At 43.1% G+C, this 23045-nt stretch overlaps 1 protein-coding gene across 1 annotated transcript in view; it reads right to left on the minus strand.

Annotated features, from left to right (window-relative positions):
* Positions 1-366: 366 nt before the first annotated feature.
* The window catches only part of LOC123763775 (roundabout homolog 2), a 55307-nt gene continuing 32628 nt past the window's right edge, over positions 367-23045 (minus strand). Inside the window, exon 11 of the mRNA XM_069304201.1 lies at positions 367-6867. Coding sequence (XP_069160302.1) covers positions 6169-6867 — 699 coding nt within the window. The 3' untranslated portion in view covers positions 367-6168. The remainder of the gene's footprint in view (positions 6868-23045) is intronic.

Here is a 23045-nt window from a genome sequence, read left to right on the forward strand (position 1 = left end):
AGGGGTGGTGTCAAGTAGGCCAGGGGGGTAGTGAAAAGTAGGCCAGGGGGTGGTGTCAAGTTAAAATTGAGTCGAGTATTGGCTGTCCATTTGCATTGGCTGTCCAGGGACGCCGTGCAAATGGGCTCTCGGGATGGCGAAGTCCTTGAGGTAGGGTGGGGGTAGGGGGAGGTGGCTATCAAAACCAAGTTAATATTTGTATTAACAAAATTGCTTGCTCAACCCTTTATATAGATGACATTGCATTAGGTTTACATTGCTGGTTACTCCTGAAAATGTAAAATTGGAAAATGTCCAATAAGTGAAGGCGTTGCTCAAAACTCATTTTAAGCACGTCCTCCGATACGAATCAATGAAACAAACATGTACAGCACAATCTTTGGTATCTTTTATTCTCATTTACAAATATGTAAAAATGTACATAATATACATTATTTACAAATGAAATTGCTATTATTTACAAATAAAAGTGGATTTTATGTTTAATTAGTCATTAATAAATGACAATGGCACCTTAACACACTTGCAACAAAGGCTTCACCATTATTGTTACTCAAAAGTTAACATTATCATACTAAAAGCAGAAATTAAGCTTTAAGATTTGATTCCAAGTCAAACTTACATCATTGCATAAATATGCAGAAAAATATATGCACTTACATTTCACCAAATAAAACTGGTTTTAAATTATAATTAACCATCTTCTGATAAGCCTTTACCTTATAACTATTTTCAGAATATAAGGGAAAAGGAATATGAAGCACAAGTTGAACTATGTAGTAATCCTAACCAAAAAAATTAGTGTATAATTGCATCTCATTCATTCACACGGAGTTATAGTACAGTAATAACATACTGCTTCTCATGACCTCTATAGTTTTACAAAATCCTACTACAGTACATGATGGTCTCATAGTTATGGAACAATGTTTAGTTAAGGGCAACAAATTGCAAAGGCATTCCAAACTGGTTATTTTCTTAGGTATATAATAACAGCGATCAAATTACAGTATAGTTTATCGTATCCAGATGTCGGGGAGGTGGTCATCTATTACTACACCTGCATTATTATACGTGTCTTTTTGGCAAACACCACAGATTCTTACACTAAATGTGGAAATAGTTAGTTTACTTAAAATTGTATAGTCCTTTCTATCAGCTTTTGTGACCATATTACCAAGCACTAGTGGCCAGGAGCTGGCAAGGGTTCAGAAGGATTTTACATGACACAGTGCAAGAGGGCAATTCCTACCCATTTCCCTTTAATTGTAACCGATGGATAAAATTACTATTCATTGTTTAATATTAAGTTAAGCTGCATCAACATATATATGCAGTACATATTCAAAAAGTGAATTAATATCAGTTAGTACAGATTAATGTATGGCAACAGTTACCCATTCTTTAATGAGCACCCTCGAGCACTGCTGCAACCTGACACCAACTAAGTAATCTTAGTGCCCAATGGATTTATAAAACTTAAATGATCACATCTCATTGCATAATCAAATAGGGTTAATAAGGCTACTTGAACATTTATTTTAATTGGTTAATAAAGATATAAATTAATAAAGATATAAATAAATAAAGATTGAATACAGTACTGATATGTGCCCACTGACCATTCCAGCCAGCTGTTACCATCAAAACACCATGCATAACTAGTGGCTTTATATAACATACAATGGCTTTACCTGCTATGTAATGACTAACACGCCTATTGTACGGATTAAATATTATGACCTGTAACTATGTCAACATGCCAGCCACCTTTATGTAACTTTATTGATAATTTGTCTAGCTCTGGTAGCAGCTGGGTGGGCCAACCAAAATATATGAATAATTTTATTTTGTTACATGCTGATTTAGCCATTCTGTTATCAATTAAAATGTTGCTTAATTGGTAATATGAGATGTGATCATTTAGACCAAGAAGATAGTGGTAACCAAGTGCCAAGATCAGCAGAGTATCACCTTGTCTTCTCGAGAAGTATTTGAATGAACAGTATTGCTTATGCAAGTCCTTGCCAGTCTTTCGTTAATATTAATGCAGCAAACGCCATCTGCAAAGATTTTTTTTCAAATAATCCCTAGATAGAGGGACAGTTCAAAATTAAAGTGCAAGGATGGTAGTCTACTTGCCAACTGGACCTAACTTGCCAGGCAGCATACCTGACAGTTGGATATGATAAGTCAACCCATTCTCCTGTTTAAATGGTACACTTTGTAACTATGTGCACCATTGTACTGTATCATATACAGTATTATAACATTTGGTATTACAGTATTCACTTTATAGACAATTAGGATTTGGTACTACTGTATTCACTTTATAAGAGTCTGGAAAAAATATAGCAAAAAAAAAAAATATAAATATTCCTAGACGTAGTATAGCACACATTTGTTGTGAATTAGGCCTACGTTGGTTAGGTTTTATCAACAAATACGAAAACTTCTCTGGTTTGTCCAAATTCAATAGTACCAAACTCTAATGTCTAATTGTCCATTACATCATTATGTATGATGGTGCATATCATTATTACAAGCATTATGTAAAGAGGAGGATGGTTTGGACAAGTTATACGGTAGACCTGCCATATTGTCTTAACATGCTTGTTAATACACAAGCCAATCACCACTTGACGGTTATATATATATTTGACATTATTTAACGTGTCATGCGTATCTGATCACTGAAAGACACTTCTCATGGCATAACAATCCTTTTTAAACTATTGCTCTCATATTACTGTATTCTGCATCATGGATGCGCTGAAAAAAAAAAATGCTTTGACGTGACCATTCACTCGAGACCTGACCTAAGTGTCGGGTACACTACCTGTTACACTCGCTCAACTCTTATAAAACATTAGGCTATTATTTACACTAAGCACATGGTTATCAAGATATGACATTTAGGAATATGAAGAGTAATAGGAGATATGTATTATTCAGTATTAGACCTCTCAGTCGACTAGTAGCCTCATACGATTACATAAATATATAGCAAATTTGATTGGTGTAAATTATTATAGGAATTAAAAGCCGATACAAACATTTACTAGGATTTACAATTACGACCCAATTTAAAAGATAAATGCAAAAATTAAATACTTTCCACAAAATGTGTTAATTTTGACTAAACTTGTACTAACAGTATAAAAGTACAGTACTAACATTGTTAGAAAACAAATATTTAAATCATAACTACAAATCCTAGAAAGATTAAATACAATGAATGATGAACAATGGATGAAAAATAAGAAAGATAAACATATGTACAAAATAAAACAAAATAGAGTATTAAAGAAAAATCCATCAATGGCAAGGATAACAAAAATAAATTCTTTGATTTGCTAAAAAGGCCAAACACAACTGTGTGTGAATATACTGTTGTTGTAGTGTTTATCAACGTTATATATCACGGTATTAGCTATTTACAGTGCACCAATGAACTTTATCTATTGTTCTTCATTAAGGCAAAAAGTGATGACCCACTGTAAGGTCAGTAAGTAAAAGATATAAATATTCTTTATAAACCACCAAGCCAATCTTGGGTGTGGAGAAACGCACACATTTCTCAAATTGGTTCACATCCACCAAGTTATTTCATGTTATTCACTAATATTCATGCTTTCAATACATAGTAAAGTATTTAGTGTAGTTGGCTCACAACTGATTTAGAACCCCAAGTTTGTTTCATGGGCAGGGCATGACATAAGGGCAAGTTTCCTTACATCTGATGCTTCTGTTCAACTAGCAGTAAATAGTAGTCTGGGAGTTAAGCAACTGTTGTGGGTTCTATTCTGGGAATGTCAGTCATTCATCTCGGGGAATCATTACATCTGAGACCTCTATTCACCCCAGCAGTAAATGGGCCCCCCATCCCTGAGAGTTAAAGGATTGTTGTGGGTTGCATTCTGAGGGATGTCAATGGTTAGGGAACCTCTATGACCCTAACAAACATCCTGTTCTCAACAATGGGAAACTCGACTTCTTGTCGCTCTCCTCAGGATGAGACATTCCCACGGCATCAAAGATATAGACAACCAAGTCTATGCCAAATGCTCACTAGGGTACCGAGCATAAAGGTGCAAATAGTGGTGGTTATTACAAACTACCATAGCAGGTTAGAGAAGGTATATACTTTACCATCCTGTATCGGCAATTCAAGATATAATATTTACCATCAAATAAATTTGATATTTTTTAGGGTTTTATTCAGTGGTGGACATATAGTATATTTTCCCTGGCCAAATTATTTCATATAGGAGGAGGGCAACATCCTAAGTTCCCCAACTTATGACCAATGGACAAGACCCCCCAAAGGTATTCCAACTTTCAATATTACTCTGAATATATGTGAATATGTTTACCAGAGATGATTTTTTTCTATCATGAAAGGAAAATTTAATGTTTTAAATTCGTTAAATGTTTACGAAAGGTTAAGTTAATCTTAAGTTACTCCACAAGTTAAGAAAATATTGAGGCCATACTATGGATCGAACCTCATTTTCCAGACTACCCTGGCACACATGCTACCAAATCCAAGGTCGCAGGTTTGATCCCATTGTAATATTTTCTGTCATTCTTGTATTTTCAATGTGTGTTACACAAGTTACTTGACCAAAACTTTCACTGACATTTATCGTTAAAGATAGTTGGAAAGTGACATAATTCTCAACATATAACACTGATGCATTCAGCTTTTTACCTTTAGTCTACTTTCAAACCCTGTAAGAACCATCAATATTTATGTAGTTAATAAATTGTAGATCTAATATTGGTGTGAACAAATTAGCCTTGACCAATTGATGATGTAAGCCTGAAGCTCTTGATAGTGAAATGTTTTAGTGCAGTTAAGAGCTGCTCAGTGGTATATGTCATTAATACAGTGCACATAATCCTCGCCATTATGAACATAAATAATATTAGTACACCTAGCAATATCATATTCTTATATCTCATGATTAATAATTAGATAGAATATCAACAGTATTACATGAAAAATGCATTACATTCTAACACTCCATTTGGGCATATTCTTTAAAACAAAATACGTCCAATAGATATGAGATAATGGTGTAGCCAGGCATGAGCATATTGGTAATATGGCAATATACCATATTGGCATATGTTAAGTAATCTAACATGCCAGGATACACACACACACACACACACACACAGTACTTTGAGTCTGCATATACATTTGTCTGTACAATATTCACAAGGAAAAGCCTGGAAGTCTTCCTCTAACATAATATATATTGGGGAGGTCTCCCAATAATGCTTCCTCATGATAACTGCTTCACCTAAACCTGTTTTTAAGAAATTATGCTATACACTTGCTGTGTTCACACACACAAGTGCACACGTACACACACTCACATGCGTTTCATGCAAGCTTTGAAGCGTCTATTGCACAACTACCAAATTTGTAACATGTCTGCAATTTTCACATGAAGTACATACATAATAAAGAGCTTTCTCCATTTATGAGGTATACAATGCACTTATGTCACAGTTTCTGCAAATGAGGAATTTATAAACAATTAATGATCCTTTCATTTGAACTAGGATAACCATGAAATAAATTTTTTGCATAAGAAACATTTCTGAAAATAATCATGTTACAAAACAATGAAAATTAAGAGCTTAGCAAATTATACTGTTAGAAATCTTGCGTAACTTATTGACACAATATGTAGTAGTGAAGGTATTGTCTGTATATTATGTGGTTACCATACTGGACACTTATACACCATAAACACAGGGCAAACACAATTGACAATTTATCCTACAGAATATTATTCGATGCCTCTGTAGGAAATGGGTTAAGAACAGGAAGATAGCATTAGTAATGTTGACACACGTACTTTAAGGTTATACTAGTTAATGCCACAAATGTTATAGTAAGTGATTTGCAATATGGACCCCATAGTATGTGGGTTGTAACATGGACCTCATAGTAACTGGTCTGCAATATGGACCCATAAATGATACAAGATTGAATACAATCTGTCTGGTTTATATAGTATTTATCCTCAATCTGCTTTCCACATGATTTAATATTGTGATAACTTTATAAACATTTGTCTAAAAATTACCCACCAATCACTCAAAGCATTTAGTTTAAATTTAAGTTTAGGTGCAAATGTATTCAGCAGGTTACCGTGAATGAGGTAAAGCCTGTTTGTTGTTGTGTTGGAGAGGCTGCAGGGTGCTCCGTGGCGGAGACTGCTGATGGCAGAGTGGCTGAGAATCTGGCACGGGGAATAAATTGTGTTGAATGGCATGTTCCTTAATTCCATTAGCTTGGTGGGAATTATTTGGGAGAGTGCTTGATTTAGGACTGTGCTGCACACCAGGATGACCATTCTGAGGAGCCAATAGGGGATTCGTACTATCTGCTGCATAAGTTTTGTCACCCATGCTTCCATAAAAGGCAGAAGTTGATTCATAGAGGGCACTTTGGTCAGTGTATATGGCATTGCCTTCATTATAAGGAGGTTCACTCTCCTCTTCCTCATCAATTGGACCCTGGTAGACAGAGCTGCCGCCATACATATCAGGGAGCCGTCCTGGGCTGTAATCACGGGCCAAGCGTGGAGCTCCTGGGGCACCCATAATACGTGATCCACTCAGTCCCTGTAGACCTTGCAATCCAACTCCAGTAGCAGGGCCAGGGAGAGGATCTTTTGGGTCTCTACGTATCAATGGAGTTCCAGGCAGTGCCATGTCCATGGGAGGAGGGGGCAGAGCATCACTGTTCACATCAAAATCACCTGTGTTTAAACCTCTCTTTGGTACAGAAGGACTGGCCTTTCTTTTGCTGAAGTGACGAGGTAATGAGCCTGTTGTTGGCATCTGTAAAATACAGAATAAATGTGTTATTACCTGCTGATCGATGTAACTGGGGACCATTGCCCACTAAAATTAAAACAGTGGCTTCCAAATATTTTATTACAATGAAACATAATACATATATAAAGCAACACAAGGAATATCCAAATTTGATATTCATAACTTTTGAAACGGCTGTGAATGAAATGGCTTCCTAATGTCTGGAACAGAAAGCCTATAGGACTTATCAAGGTGGCCCTATGCTAACCACTCACTTCCAAGAGTGCAACCCACAACTCCTGGGTACCTATTTACAGTGCAAGGTGCTGCTAAATTAACTCCTTGGAACCTATTTACAGCATACTGTATTGCTAAATTAACTCCTGGGTACCTATTTACAGTGTACTGTATTGTGAAATTAACAGAATTATTAATTCTATTTATTAACAGGTAAAGAAATGTTGGCCAAATGTCTTACACTGCCTAGGAATCAAACTAGAGTCCAGGTTGTTGAGAATTCTGAGTGGACCTTATGGTTCCAGGAGAGGCTTAGAAAAGAGCTGTTCTGTTAAAACATGGCACACTATTTTCCCATTCCAAATAATGAAGGATTTAACAGAAGCCAAAGACCATAAATTAAGTCAAGAAGAAGCTTTCCTTGGCTATTGTCTTTGAAACAATATCTTGTAGTGCACTTGGTCTATGCAGTCATGTTACAACCCAATAGTCTTGAGCTCAATTCATGCAAAGAATAATACACCTGGGCATGTTTCCTTACACCTAATGCAGCTCACCTTGCAGTGAATAAATACCCGAGATTTAGGCAAAGCTAACCTAACCTAACCTGACCTAACCTAACCTACTTTCGCTACTTTGTAGCCCAAAATTGGGCTACTTTCGCTACTTTTAGGCCAAAATTGGGCTACTTTCGCTACTTTTTAGGCCAAAATTGGGCTACTTTTGCGGCCAAAATTGGGCTACTTTCGCTACTTTTTAGGCCAAAATTGGGCTACTTTCGCTACTTTTAAGGCCAAAATTGGGCTACTTTTGCTACTTTTTAGGCCAAAATTGGGCTATTTTCGCTACTTTTTAGGCCAAAATTGGGCTACTTTGCTACTTTTCAGGAAAAAATGGGCTACTTTTGCAACTTTTTAGGCCAAAATTGGGCTACTTTCGCTACTTTTTAGGCCAAAATTGGGCGACTTTCGCTACTTTTTAGACCAAAATTGGGCTACTTTCGCTACTTTGTAGCCCAAAATTGGCCTACTTTCGCTACTTTGTAGCCAAAAATGGGCTACTTTCGCTACTTTGTAGCCCAAAATTGAGCTACTTTCACTACTTTGTAGCCAAAAATTGGGCTACTTTTGCTACTTTGTAGCCCAAAATTGGGCTACTTTCGCTACTTTGTAGCCCAAAATTGGGTCCAAAATTGGAAGCCCAAAAAAGTTTCTTTTCGCTACTTTGTTTCTGCTTTCGCTACTACTACTACTTTTCGCTACTTTTCGTTTCTTTTCGCCCACTTTCGCAACTTTGTAGCCCAAAATTGGGCTACTTTCGCTACTTTGTAGCCCAAAATTGGGCTACTTTCCCTACTTTGTAGCCCAAAATTGGGTCCAAAATTGGAAGCCCAAAAAAGTTTCTTTTCGCTACTTTGTTTCTACTTTCGCTACTACTACTACTTTTAGCTACTTTTCGTTTCTTTTCGCCCACTTTCGCTACTTTGTAGCCCAAAATTAAGCTACTTTCGCTACTTTGTAGCCCAAAATTGGGCTACTTTCGCTACTTTGTAGCCCAAAATTGGCCGACTTTCGCTACTTTTTATGCCAAAATTGGGCTACTTTCGCTACTTTTTATGCCAAAATTGGGCTACTTTCGCTACTTTTTAGGCCAAAATTGGGCTACTTTCGCTACTTTTTAGGCCAAAATTGGCCTACTTTCGCTACTTTTTAGGCCAAAATTTGCCTACTTTCGCTACTTTGTAGCCCAAAATTGGGTTACTTTCGCTACTTTGTAGCCCAAAATTGGGCTACTTTTGCTACTTTGTAGCCCAAAATTGGGCTACTTTCGCTACTTTGTAGCCCAAAATTGGGCTACTTTCGCTACTTTGTAGCCCAAAATTGAGCTACTTTTGCTACTTTGTAGCCCAAAATTGGGCTACTTTCGCTACTTTGTAGCCCAAAATTAGGTCCAAAATTGAAGCCCAAAAAAGTTTCTTTTCGCTACTTTGTTTCTACTTTCGCTACTACTACTACTACTACTACTTTTCGTTTCTTTTCGCCCACTTTCGCTACTTTGTAGCCCAAAATTGGGCTACTTTCGCTACTTTGTAGCCCAAAATTGGGCTACTTTGTAACCCAAATTGGGCGAATTTGGGCTACTTTCGCTACTTTGTAGCCCAAAATTGGGCTACTTTCGCTACTTTGTAGCCCAAAATTGAGCTACTTTCGCTACTTTGTAACCCAAAATTGGGCTACTTTCGCTACTTTGTAGCCCAAAATTTGGCTACTTTCGCTACTTTGTAGCCCAAAATTGGGCTACTTTCGCTACTTTGTTACCCGAAATTGGGTACTTTTGCTACTTTGTAGCCCAAAATTAAGCTACTTTCGCTACTTTGTAGCTCAAAATTGGGCTACCTTCGCTACTTTTAGGCCAAAATTGGGCTACTTTCGCTACTTTTTAGGCCAAAATTGGGCTACTTTCGCTACTTTTTAGGCCAAAATTGGGCTACTTTCGCTACTTTTTAGGCCAAAATTCGGCTACTTTCGCTACTTTTAAGGCCAAAATTGGGCTACTTTCGCTACTTTGTAGCCCAAAATTGGGCTACTTTCGCTACTTTGTAGCCCAAAATTGGGCTACTTTTTAGCCCAAAATTAGGCTACTTTCCCTATTTTGTAGCCCAAAATTGGGTGCAAAATTGGAAGCCCAAAAAAGTTTCTTTTTGCTACTTTGTTTCTACTTTTGCTACTACTACTACTTTTCGATACTTTTCGTTTCTTTTCGCCCACTTTCGCTACTTTGTAGCCCAAAATTGGGCTACTTTCGCTACTTTGTAGCCCAAAATTGGGCTACTTTCGTTACTTTGTAGCCTAAAATTGGGCTACTTTCGCTACTTTGTAGCCCCAAATTGGGCTACTTTCGCTACTTTGTAGCCCAAAATTGGGCGACTTTCGCTACTTTTTATGCCAAAATTGGGCTACTTTCGCTACTTTTTAGGATAAAATTGGGCTACTTTCGCTACTTTTTAGGCAAAAATTTGCCTACTTTCGCTACTTTTTAGGCCAAAATTGGGCTACTTTCGCTACTTTTTAGGCCAAAATTGGGCTACTTTCGCTACTTTGTAGCCCAAAATTGGGCTACTTTCGCTACTTTGTAGCCCAAAATAGGGCTACTTTCGCTTTTAGGCCAAAATTGGGCTACTTTCGCTACTTTTAGGAAAAAATTGGGCTACTTTCGCTACTTTGTAGCCCAATATAGGGCTATTTTCGCTACTTTTAGGCCAAAATTGGGCTACTTTTGCTACTTTTTAGTCCAAAATTGGCCTACTTTCGCTACTTTTTAGGGCAAAATTGGCTACTTTCGCTACTTTGTAGCCCAAAATGAGCCTACTTTCGCTACTTTCTAGGCCAAAATTGGGCTACTTTCGCTACTTTGTAGCCCAAAATTGGGCTACTTTCGCTACTTTGTAGCCCAAAATTGGGCTACTTTCGCTATTTTGTAGCCCAAAATTGAACTACTTTCGCTACTTTGTAGCTCAAAATTGGGCTACTTTCACTACTTTGTAGCCCAAAATTGGGCTACTTTCGCTACTTTGTAGCCCAAAATTGGGCTACTTTCGCTACTTTGTAGCCCAAAATTGGGTCCAAAATTGAAAGCCCCAAAAAGTTTCTTTTCGCTACTTTGTTTCTACTTTCGCTACTACTACTACTTTTCGTTTCTTTTCGCCCACTTTCGCTACTTTGTAGCCCAAAATTGGGTTACTTTCGCTACTTTGTAGCCCAAAATTGGGCTACTTTCGCTACTTTGTAGCCAAAAATTGGGCTACTTTCGCTACTCTGTAGCCCAAAATTGGGCTACTTTCGCTACTGTGTAGCCCAAAATTGGGCTACTTTCGCTACTTTGTAGCCCAAAATTGGGCTACTTTCGCTACTTTGTAGCCCAAAATTGGGCTACCTTCGCTACTTTTTAGGCCAAAATTGGGCTACTTTCGCTACTTTTTAGGCCAAAATTGGGCTACTATCGCTACTTTTTAGGCCAAAATTGGGCTACTATCGCTACTTTTTTGGCCAAAATTGGGCTACTTTCGTTACTTTTAAGGCCAAAATTGGGCTACTTTCGCTACTTTTTAGGCCAAAATTGGGCTACTTTCGCTACTTTTCAGGAAAGAAATGGGCTACTTTTGAGGCCAAAATTGGGCTACTTTCGCTACTTTTTAGGCAAAAATTGGGCGACTTTCGGTACTTTTTACACCAAAATTGGGCTACTTTCGCTACTTTGTAGCCCCAAAAAGTTTCTTTTCACTACTTTGTTTCTACTTTCGCTACTACTACTATTCGCTACATTTCGTTTCTTTTCGCCCACTTTTGCTACTTTGTAGCCCAAAATTGGGCTACTTTCGCTACTTTGTAGCCCAAAATTGGGCTACTTTCGCTACTTTGTAGCCCAAAATTGGGCTACTTTCGCTACTGTGTAGCCCAAAGTTGGGCTACTTTCGCTACTTTGTAGCCCAAAATTGGGCTACTTTCGCTACTTTGTAGCCCAAAATTGGGCTATCGCTACTTTGTAACCGAAAATTGGGCTACTTTCGCTACCTTGTAACCCAAAATTGGGCTACTTTCGCTACTTTGTAGCCCAAAATTGGAAGCCCAAAAAAGTTTCTTTTCGCTACTTTGTTTCTACTTACGCTACTACTACTTTTCGCTATTCGTTTCTTTTCGCCCACTTTCGCTACTTTGTAGCCCAAAATTGGGCTACTTTCGCTACTTTGTAACTCAAAATTGGGCTACTTTCGCTTTGTAGCCCAAAATTGGGCTACTTTCGCTACTTTGTAGCCCAAAATTGGGCGACTTTCGCTACTTTTTAGGCCAAAATTGGGCTACTTTCGCTACTTTTTAGGCCAAAATTGGGCTACTTTCGCTACTTTTTAGGCCAAAATTGGGCTACTTTCGCTACTTTTTATGGCAAAATTGGGCTATTTTCGCTACTTTTTAGGGCAAAATTGGGCTACTTTCGCTACTTTTTAGGCCAAAATTGGGCTACTTTCGCTACTTTTTAGGCCAAAATTGGGCTATTTTCGCTACTTTTTAGGGCAAAATTGGCTACTTGTGCTACTTTTTAAGGGGAAAATTGGGCTACTTTCGCTTTGTAGCCCAAAATTGGGCTACTTTCGCTACTTTGTAGCACAAAATTGGGCTACTTTTGCTACTTTGTAGCCCAAAATTGGGCTACTTTCGCTACTTTGTAGCCCAAAAATGGGCTACTTTCGCTTCTTTGTAGCCCAAAGTTGGGCGACTTTCGCTACTTTGTAGCCCAAAATTGGGCTACTTTCGCTACTTTGTAGCCAAAAATTGGGCTACTTTTGCTACTTTGTAGCCCAAAATAGGGCTATTTTTGCTACTTTTAGGCCAAAATTGGGCTACTTTCGCTACTTTTTAGTCCAAAATTGGCCTACTTTCGCTACTTTTTAGGCCAAAATTGGTCTACTTTCGCTACTTTTTAGGAAAAAATGGGCTACTTTCGCTACTTTTTAGGCCAAAATTGGTCTACTTTCGCTACTTTTTAGGAAAAAAATGGGCTACTTTTGCTACTTTTTAGGCCAAAATTGGGCTATTTTCGCTACTTTTTAGGGCAAAATTGGGCTATTTTCGCTACTTTTTAGGGCAAAATTGGCTACTTGCGCTACTTTTTAAGGGGAAAATTGGGCTACTTTCGCTTTGTAGCCCAAAATTGGGCTACTTTCGCTACTTTGTAGCCCAAAAATGGGCTACTTTCGCTACTTTGTAGCCCAAAATTGGGCGACTTTCGCTACTTTGTAGCCCAAAATTGGGCTACTTTCGCTACTTTGTAGCCAAAAATTGGGCTACTTTTGCTACTTTGTAGCCCAAAATAGGGCTATTTTTGCTACTTTTAGGCCAAAATTGGGCTACTTTCGCTACTTTTTAGTCCAAAATTGGCCTACTTTCGCTACTTTTTAGGCCAAAATTGGTCTACTTTCGCTACTTTTTAGGAAAAAATGGGCTACTTTCGCTACTTTTTAGGCCAAAATTGGTCTACTTTCGCTACTTTTTAGGAAAAAAATGGGCTACTTTTGCTACTTTTTAGGCCAAAATTGGGCTACTTTTGCTACTTTTTAGGCCAAAATTGGTCTACTTTCGCTACTTTTTAGGAAAAATGGGCTACTTTCGCTACTTTTTAGGCCAAAATTGGTCTACTTTCGCTACTTTTTAGGAAAAAAATGGGCTACTTTTGCTACTTTTTAGGCCAAAATTGGGCTACTTTCGCTACTTTTTAGGCCAAAATTGGTCTACTTTTGCTACTTTTTAGGCCAAAATTGGTCTACTTTTGCTACTTTTTAGGAAAAAATGGGCTACTTTTGCTACTTTTTAGGAAAAAATTGGGCTACTTTTGCTACTTTTTAGGCCAAAATTGGCCTACTTTCGCTACTTTTTAGGCCAAAATTGGGCTACTTTCGGTACTTTTAGGCCTAAATTGGGCTACTTTCGCTACTTTTTAGGCCAAAATTGGGCTACTTTTGCTACTTTTTAGGCCAAAATTGGGCTACTCTTGCTACTTTTTAGGCCAAAATTGGGCTACTTTTGCTACTTTTTAGGCCAAAATTGGGCTAGTTTCGCTACTTTTTAGGCCAAAATTGGGCTACTTTCGCTACTTTTCAAGCCAAAATTGGGCTACTTTTGCTACTTTTTAGGCCAAAATTGAGCTATTTTCGCTACTTTTTAGGCCAAAATTGGGCTACTTTCGCTACTTTTTAGGGAAAAAATAGGCTACTTTCGCTACTTTTTAGGCCAAAATTGGGCTACTTTCGCTACTTTTCAGGAAAAAAATGAGCTACTATCGCTACTTTTTAGGCCAAAATTGGGCTACTTTCGCTACTTTTTAAGCCAAAATTGGGCTACTTTCGCTACTTTAAGTATTTTGCAGATTAGTTTGCCGCTAGCGGCCAAAAATCGTCCGATTTTTGGCCGCTAGCGGTGAAAATCAGTCGATTTTTGCCAGCTAGCGTCGAAAATAGCGTGGTTTTTGCCCTCTAGTTGCAAAAATCGCATGGTTTTTGGCCACTAGCGGCGAAAATCGCCCCATTTTTGGCCGCTAGCGGCAAAAATAGCCCCTTTCTTGGCCGCTAGCGGCGAAATTTGCACGATTTTTGGCCGGTAGCGGCTTAAATCGCGCGATTTTTGCCCGCCAGCTGTGAAAATCGCACGGTTTTTGGCCGCTAGCGGCGAAAATTACGCGTTTTTGGCCTGTAGCGGCGAAAATCACGCGATTTTTGCCCGCCAGCTGTGAAAATCGCATGGTTTTTGGCCGCTAGCGGCGAAAATCGTGCGGGGTTTTGGCAGGTAGCGGCGAAATTCGCGCGATATTTGCACGCCAGCTGCAAAAATCACATGGTTTCTGGCCGCTAGCGTCGAAAATAGCACGGTTTTCGGCCGTTAGCGGCAAAAATCGCCCGATTTTTGGCCGCTAGCGGCGAAAATCGCAAGGTTTTTGGCCGCTAGCGGCGAAAATCGCGCTATTTTTGGCCGGTAGCGGCGAAAATCACGATTTTTGCCCGCCAACTTCGAAAATCGCATGATTTTCGGCCGCTAGTGGCAAAAATCGCGCGGTTTTTGGCCGGTAGCGGCGAAAATCGCGCTATTTTTCCCCGCCAGCTGCAAAAATCGCATAGTTTCTGGCCGCTAGCTGCGAAAATCGCGCGATTTTTGGCTGCTAGCGGTGAAAATCGGTCGATTTTTGGCAGGTAGCGGCAAAATTCGCGCGATCTTTGCCCGCCAGCTGCAAAAATCGCATGGTTTCTGGCCGCTAGCGTCGAAAATAGTGCGGTTTTCGGCCGTTAGCGCCCGATTTTTGGCCGCTAGCGGCGAAAATAGCCCCTTTTTTGGCCTCTAGCGGCGAAAATAGCCCCTTTTTTGGCCTCTAGCGGCGAAAATATGTCGATTTTTGGCAGGTAGCGGCGAAATTCGCGCGATTTTTGCATGCCAGCTGCAAAAATCGCATGGTTTCTGGCCGCTAGCATCGAAAATAGCGCGGTTTTCGGCCGCTAGCGGCAAAAATCGCCCGATTTTTGGCCGCTAGCGGCGAAAATCGCACGGTTTTTGGCCGCTAGCGGCGAAAATCGCGCTATTTTTGGCCGGTAGCGGCAAAAATAGCGATTTTTGCCCGCCAGCTGCGAAAATCGCATGGTTTTTGGCCGGTAGCGGCGAAAATCGCGCGGTTTTTGGCCGGTAGCGGCAAAAATCGCCCGATTTTTGGCCGCTAGCGGCGAAAATCGCACGGTTTTTGGCCGCTAGCGGCGAAAATCGCGCCATTTTTATCCGGTAGCGGCGAAAATCGCGATTTTTGCCCGCCAGCTGCGAAAATCGCATGGTTTTTGGCTGCTAGCGGCGAAAATCGCGCGGTTTTTGGCCGGTAGCGGCGAAAATCACGCGATTTTTGCCCGCCAGCTGCGAAAATCGCATGGTTTTTGGCCGCTAGCGTCGAAAATAGCGCTGTTTTCGGCCGTTAGCGGCAAAAATCGCCCGATTTTTGGACGCTAGCGGCAAAAATCGCAAGGTTTTTGGCCGCTAGCGGCGAAAATCGCGCTATTTTTGGCCGGTAGCGGCGAAAATCACGATTTTTGCCCGCCAACTTCGAAAATCGCATGATTTTCGGCCGCTAGTGGCAAAAATCGCGCGGTTTTTGGCCGGTAGCGGCGAAAATCGCGCCATTTTTCCCCGCCAGCTGCAAAAATCGCATAGTTTCTGGCCGCTAGCTGCGAAAATCGCGCGACTTTTGGCTGCTAGCGGTGAAAATCGGTCGATTTTTGGCAGGTAGCGGCAAAATTCGCGCGATCTTTGCCCGCCAGCTGCAAAAATCGCATGGTTTCTGGCCGCTAGCGTCGAAAATAGTGCGGTTTTCGGCCGTTAGCGCCCGATTTTTGGCCGCTAGCGGCGAAAATAGCCCCTTTTTTGGCCTCTAGCGGCGAAAACATGTCGATTTTTGGCAGGTAGCGGCGAAATTCGCGCGATTTTTGCATGCCAGCTGCAAAAATCGCATGGTTTCTGGCCGCTAGCGTCGAAAATAGCGCGGTTTTCGGCCGTTAGCGGCAAAAATCGCCCGATTTTTGGCCGCTAGCGGCGAAAATCGCACGGTTTTTGGCCGCTAGCGGCGAAAATCGCGCTATTTTTGGCCGGTAGCGGCGAAAATCGCGATTTTTGCCCGCCAGCTGCGAAAATCGCATGGTTTTTGGCCGCTAGCGGCGAAAATCGCTCGGTTTTTGGCAGGTAGCGGCGAAATTCGCGCGGTTTTTGCCCGCCAGCTGCAAAAATCGCATAGTTTCTGGCCGCTAGCGGCGAAAATCGCGCGATTTTTGGCCGCTAGCGGCTTAAATCGCGCGATTTTTGGCCGGTAGCGGCTTAAATCGCGCGATTTTTGGCCGGTAGCGGCGAAAATCACGCGATTTTTGCCCGCCAGCGGCGAAAATCGCATGGTTTTTGGCCGCTAGCGGCGAAAATCGCGCGGTTTTTGGCCTGTAGCGGCGAAAATCGCGCTATTTTTGCCCGCCAGCTGCAAAAATCGCATAGTTTCTGGCCGCTAGCGGCGAAATTCGCACGATTTTTGGCTGCTAGCGGCGAAAATCGTCCCATTTTTGGCCGCTAGCGGCGAAAATAGCCCCTTTTTTGGCCGCTAGCGGCGAAAATCGGTCGATTTTTGGCAGGTAGCGGCGAAAATCGCGCTATTTTTGCCCGCCAGCTACAAAAATCGCATAGTTTCTGGCCGCTAGCGGCGAAAATCGCGCGATTTTTGGCCGCTAGCGGCTTAAATCGCGCGATTTTTGGCCGGTAGCGGCTTAAATCGCGCGATTTTTGGCCGGTAGCGGCGAAAATCACGCGATTTTTGCCCGCCAGCGGCGAAAATCGCATGGTTTTTGGCCGCTAGCGGCGAAAATCGCGCGGTTTTTGGCCTGTAGCGGCGAAAATCGCGCTATTTTTGCCCGCCAGCTGCAAAAATCGCATAGTTTCTGGCCGCTAGCGGCGAAATTCGCACGATTTTTGGCTGCTAGCGGCGAAAATCGTCCCATTTTTGGCCGCTAGCGGCGAAAATAGCCCCTTTTTTGGCCGCTAGCGGCGAAAATCGGTCGATTTTTGGCAGGTAGCGGCGAAAATCGCGCTATTTTTGCCCGCCAGCTACAAAAATCGCATAGTTTCTGGCCGCTAGCGGCGAAATTCGCACGATTTTTGGCCGCTAGCGGCTTAAATCGCGCGATTTTTGGCCGGCAGCCGCTTAAATCGCGCGATTTTTGCCCGCCAACTGTGAAAATCGCACGGTTTTTGGCCGCTAGCGGCGAAAATCACGTGGTTTTTGGCCGGTAGCGGCGAAAATCACGCGATTTTTGCCCGCCAGCTGCGAAAATTGCATGGTTTTTGGCCGCTAGCGTCAAAAATCGCTCGGTTTTTGGCAGGTAGCGGCGAAATTCGCGCGATTTTTGCCCGCCAGCTGCGAAAATCGCGCTATTTTTCGCCGGTAGCGGCTAAAATCGCGATTTTTGCCCGCCAGCTGCGAAAATCGCATGGTTTTTGGCCGCTAGCGGCAAAAATCGCGCGGTTTTTGGCGGGTAGCGGCGAAAATCGCACTATTTTTGCCCGCCAGCTGCAAAAATCGCTTTGTTTCTGGCCGCTAGCGGCTAAAATCGCGCGATTTTTGGCCGCTAGCGGCGAAATTCGCACGATTTTTGGCCGCTAGCGGCGAAATTTGCACGATTTTTGGCCACTAGCGGCGAAAATCGCCCCATTTTTGGCCGCTAGCGGCGAAAATCGGTCGATTTTTGGCAGGTAGCGGCGAAATTCGCGTGATTTTTGCCCGCCAGCTGCAAAAAATCGCATACTTTCTGGCCGCTAGCGGCGAAAATCGCGCGATTTTTGGCCGCTATTGTCGAAAATCGCGCGATTTTTGGCCGCTAGCGGCTTAAATCGCGCGACTTTTGGCCGGTAGCGGCTTAAATCCCTCGATTTTTGCCCGCCAGCTGTGAAAATCGCAAGGTTTTTGGCCGCTAGTGGCGAAAATCACGCGGTTTTTGGCCGGTAGCAGCGAAAATCACGCGATTTTTGCCCGCCAGCTGCGAAAATCGCATGGTTTTTGGCCGCTAGCGGCGAAAATCGCATGGTTTTTGGCCGCTAGCGGCGAAAATCGCATGGTTTTTGGCCGCTAGCGGCGAAAATCGTTCGATTTTTGGCAGGTAGCGGCGAAATTCGCGCGATTTTTGCCCGCCAGCTGCAAAAATCGCATGGTTTTTGGACGCTAGCGGCGAAAATCGCGCGGTTTTTGGCCGATAGCGGCGAAAATCGCCCGATTTTTGGCCGGTAGCGGCGAAAATCGCGATTTTTGCCCGCCACCTGCGAAAATCGCATGGTTTTTGGACGCTAGCGGCGAAAATCGCGCGGTTTTTGGCCGATAGCAGCGAAAATCGCGCTATTTTTGCCCGCCAGCTGCAAAAATCGCATAGTTTCCGGCCGCTAGAGGCAAAAATCGCGCGATTTTTGGCCGCTACAGGCGAAAATCGCGCGATTTTTGGCCGCTAGCGGCGAAATTCTCGCGATTTTTGGCCGCTAGCAGCGAAATTCGCACGATTTTTGGCCGCTAGCGGCGAAATTTGCACGATTTTTGTCCGCTAGCGGCAAAAATCGCCCCATTTTTGGCTGCTAGCGGCGAAAATAGCCCCTTTTTTGGCCGCTAGCGGCGAAAATCGCGCGGTTTTTGGCCAGTAGCGGCGAAAATCGCGCTATTTTTCCCGTCAGCTGCAAAAATCGCAAAGTTTCTGGCCGCTAGCGGCGAAAATCGCGCGATTTTTGGCCGCTAGCGGCGAAATTCGCACGATTTTTGGCCGCTAGCGGCGAAAATCGCCCCATTTTTGGCCGCTAGCGGCGAAAATAGCCCCTTTTTTGGCCGCTAGCGGCGAAAATCGGTCGATTATTGGCAGGTAGCGGTGAAATTCGCGCGATTTTTGCCCGCCAGCTGCAAAAATCGCATGGTTTCTGGCCGCTAGCGTCGAAAATAGCGCGGTTTTCGGCCGTTAGCGGCAAAAATCGCCCGGTTTTTGGCCGCTAGCGGCGAAAATTGCGCTATTTTTGGCCGGTAGCGGCGAAAATTGCGCTATTTTTGGCCGGTAGCGGCGAAAATTGCGCTATTTTTGGCCGGTAGCGGCGAAAATCGCGATTTTTGCCCGCCAGCTGCGGAAATCGCATGGTTTTTGGTCGCTAGCGGCGAAAATCGCGCGGTTTTTGGTCGCTAGCGGCGAAAATTGCGCTATTTTTGGCCGGTAGCGGCGAAAATCGCGATTTTTGCCCGCCAGCTGCGAAATTCGCATGGTTTTTGGCCGCTAGCGGCGAAAATCGCGCGGTTTTTGGCCGGTAGCGGCGAAATTCGCACGATTTTTGCCCGCCAGCTGCGAAAATTGCATGGTTTTTGGCCGCTAGCGGCGAAAATCGCGCGGTTTTTGGCAGGTAGCGGCGAAAATCGCGCTATTTTTGCCCGCCAGCTGCAAAAATCGCATAGTTTCTGGCCGCTAGCGGCGAAAGTCGCGCGATTTTTGGCCGCTAGCGGCGAAATTCGCACGATTTTTGGCCGCTAGCGGCGAAATTTGCACGATTTTTGGCCGCTAGCGGCGAAAATTGCCCCATTTTTGGCCGCTAGCGGCAAAAATCGCATGGTTTCTGGCCGCTAGCGTCGAAAATAGCGCGGTTTTTGGCCGTTAGCGGCAAAAATCGCCCATTTTTGGCGGCTACCTTTGAAAATCGCGCGGTTTTTAGCCGCTAGCGGCGAAAATCGCCCGATTTTTACCCTCCAGCGGCGAAATTCGGCAGATTTTTGCCCGCTACCAGTGAAAATCGCGCGATTTTTGGCAGCTATCGGCGAAAATCGCGCGGTTTTTGGCCGCTAGCGGCGAAAATCGCGCGATTTTTGGCTGGTAGCGGCGAAATTCGCACGATTTTTGGCCGCTAGCGGCGAAAATAGCCCCTTTTTTGGCCGCCATCTGCGAAAGTCGGTCGATTTTTGCGGCTAGCGGCTAAAAACCGCGCGATTTTCGCTGCTAGCGGCCAAAAACCGTGCGATTTTCGCCGCTAGCGGCCAAAAATCGGGCGAATTTTGCCGTTAGGGGGCAAAATTCGCAAGATTTTGGCCGGTACCGGCGAAAATAGCCCCTTTTTTTGGCAGCTAGCTGCGAAAGTCGGTCGATTTTCGCTGCTAGCGGCCAAAAACAGTGCGATTTCGCCGCTAGCGGCCAAAAATCGCGCGATTTTTGCCGCTAGCGGCGAAAATCGCCTGATTTTTGCACTCCAGCGCATAGTAATTTTATCCATCAATTCATGCAAAGAATAATACACCTGGGCATGTTTCCTTACACCTAATGCAGCTCACCTTGCAGTGAATAAATACCCGAGATTTAGGCAACTATTGTGGGATGTATCCTGGGGAAGATCAGTAATTGGCCTAGTGGCAACTCAAGCCAAACAAGTTTCCTTTTTGTAAGAATGGAAAACAAAAAGTATAAAGTCCAAGATAAAAATCTTGCCTTCAAAATGTTGTTTTCTCTGACCCCAAAGCTGTCATTAACAGTAGTATTGTAGAGAATCTATCAAATGTGGACAAAAATATATTTGGTTTGTGTTGGACTGTGGCCTGGTGAGGTACCCATCAGGATATGCCTTGTTATGGTTGTGGTGTTGGACTGTGGCCTGGTGAGGTACCCATCAGGATATGCCTTGTTATGGTTGTGGTGTTGGACTGTGGCCTGGTGAGGTACCCATCAGGATATGCCTTGTTATGGTTGTGGTGTTGGAATGTGGCCTGGTGAGGTACCCATCAGGATATGCCTTGTTATGGTTGTGGTTCAAAGCCTTAATGTCATTTTTTGGAGGGTCATTGGCATCTGTTGCCTTTGTGTCTGGTCCCTAAATATAGATCACCAAAAAAAACTTGTGCTTTGGCACAAGCACCTCCAAAGAATACCTGATCAACCAGGTTGTGACTCATACGTCAGGCTGCGAGCAGCCGCGTCCAACAGCCTGGTTGATCAGTCCGGCAACCAGGAGGCCTGGTCGACGACCGGGCCGCGGGGACGCTAAGCCCCGGAAGCACCTCAAGGTAACCTCAAGGTTGGCAAGGAGCTTCCTTCTCATACTACAATCCAGTACTGTTATTGGTTTACTGGGGAGGAAGGGGTGGGGGAGAGTGTTGGTATCTGGCTATGCCTGGTTCTTTCTCCTCTCTTCCTCTTAGCATCTTCCCCCCTTCCCCACCTCTCTCCTCTCCTCCCACTCTTTTCTTCCGTCTTTACATATTCCTCTGTTTTCCTTCCCTCCCTATCTTTGTCTCTTTCTGTGTGTCTGCCTCGGTCTGTTAATCTCTCTTTGCCCTGGTCAACCTGGTCTCTCTGCAGGCATCTATCTACCTCCCTGCTTGCCTTCCTCCCTCCCTCTTTTTATAAATATATAATAGTCTCCTAGTGTGGGGTGTGGGGTGTGTGGGGTGTGTGGGGTGTGTGGGGTGTGTGGGGAGTGTGGGGTGTGTGGGGTGTGTGGGGTGGTCCACTGGTGGGAGGAGCCTAGTAGTGTGATAAAATATAAAAATATAATTTCCTTTTTGCTTTGAGAAAGGGACGAGGCTTGACAATGCCCTTGCAGCTGTGGGAGAACTGTCTGCATTATGCTACTCCAGCCGTATGCTACTCCAGCCGTATGCTACTCCAGCCGTATGCTACTCCAGCCGTATGCTACTCCAGCCGTATGCTACTCCAGCCGTATGCTACTCCAGCCGTATGCTACTCCAGCCGTATGCTACTCCAGCCCAACTATGAATATCAGAAAATTTGTTAAGTTTCTAGAGTGAATAATAAAGTACAGTACATTACTACTGTATAATAATTTTTTTTTTTTAATATTTAGCTAGGTCTACCAGGTGGGCAGTGGGGATCAGAATGAGACCCTGTCATGCTGTTCCCTCTAGAATTCTGGTGACCCCAACCAGTCTATATCTATCCTGTACCCTAGACCATTTTCCCTGCAAAATTTGGCGAGGCCCAAGCATGTGGCCTCCAACCTCGGACAGACATTCTTGTAGATATAGACCGACAAATTTGTCACCTAGTGATGGGCATCATAGCCCAGCATTATAATTTCAGGGTAGTAGGGAAGATTGCCACACATATTATTTGGATCTCTATGACCATCCTATTTGTTTTCCTCTGCATTTCCGATGATGGGTGCAGGATCATTTTCCCCCTCAGGTGTGTAAGATAAACTGTACTTTGGTAACAATCTTGTTATTTAACCTTGCTGAGCCTCCCTCACAGTTGGCATCTTATGAAAGTACTGTTAAACAAAAACTCGTGCGCCACAATTACCAGAACTGGATGTTTCAGTTCTTTGATGATGATCAATGCTCACAGGATTCCTTCTACCTTGAAGACATTGTTTTTGTTGCTTTGACTTATGGGTCATTGCTTCAGGATAGGAAGGTCTCTACTCTAGCAGTTTGCTTGGATGCTCCAGGGGAAATATCCTCAGTAACGGCTGTTTCTGATCCTCCTCCACTGGCTGTGAAGTCTATGCAACTCAGATCTACTTTCACAAAGCTGCCAGAAGGTGTAGAAACATGCTTTCAATTGAATGTTTTGAATGGAGGCTCCATGTCTCATCCTAAGCCTTAAGAAAGGTAAATAGGACATTCCCTTCCTCCCTTCCTCAGGATATGATGGAGTCTGGGCAGCATCCCCTTTATTGAATGTCCAGCTTTTAAGTCCAGAATGTTAAGTTTTATGAGAAGGTGAGGCAATGAGATACCTTACCATAAGTAAATAACAATTCAACATGGAAATGAATTCGCAAAATACGAATATGTAAGCTCATGTACACACAACTTTGTGTTTAGATATGAATAGTTACAGCCTATATTAATTCAGGTGCATCTTGTATCAAACATCTAGGCACTGCCCA

Source organism: Procambarus clarkii, chromosome 52, assembly GCF_040958095.1.
Source record: "Procambarus clarkii isolate CNS0578487 chromosome 52, FALCON_Pclarkii_2.0, whole genome shotgun sequence".
Lineage (NCBI taxonomy): Eukaryota > Metazoa > Arthropoda > Malacostraca > Decapoda > Cambaridae > Procambarus > Procambarus clarkii.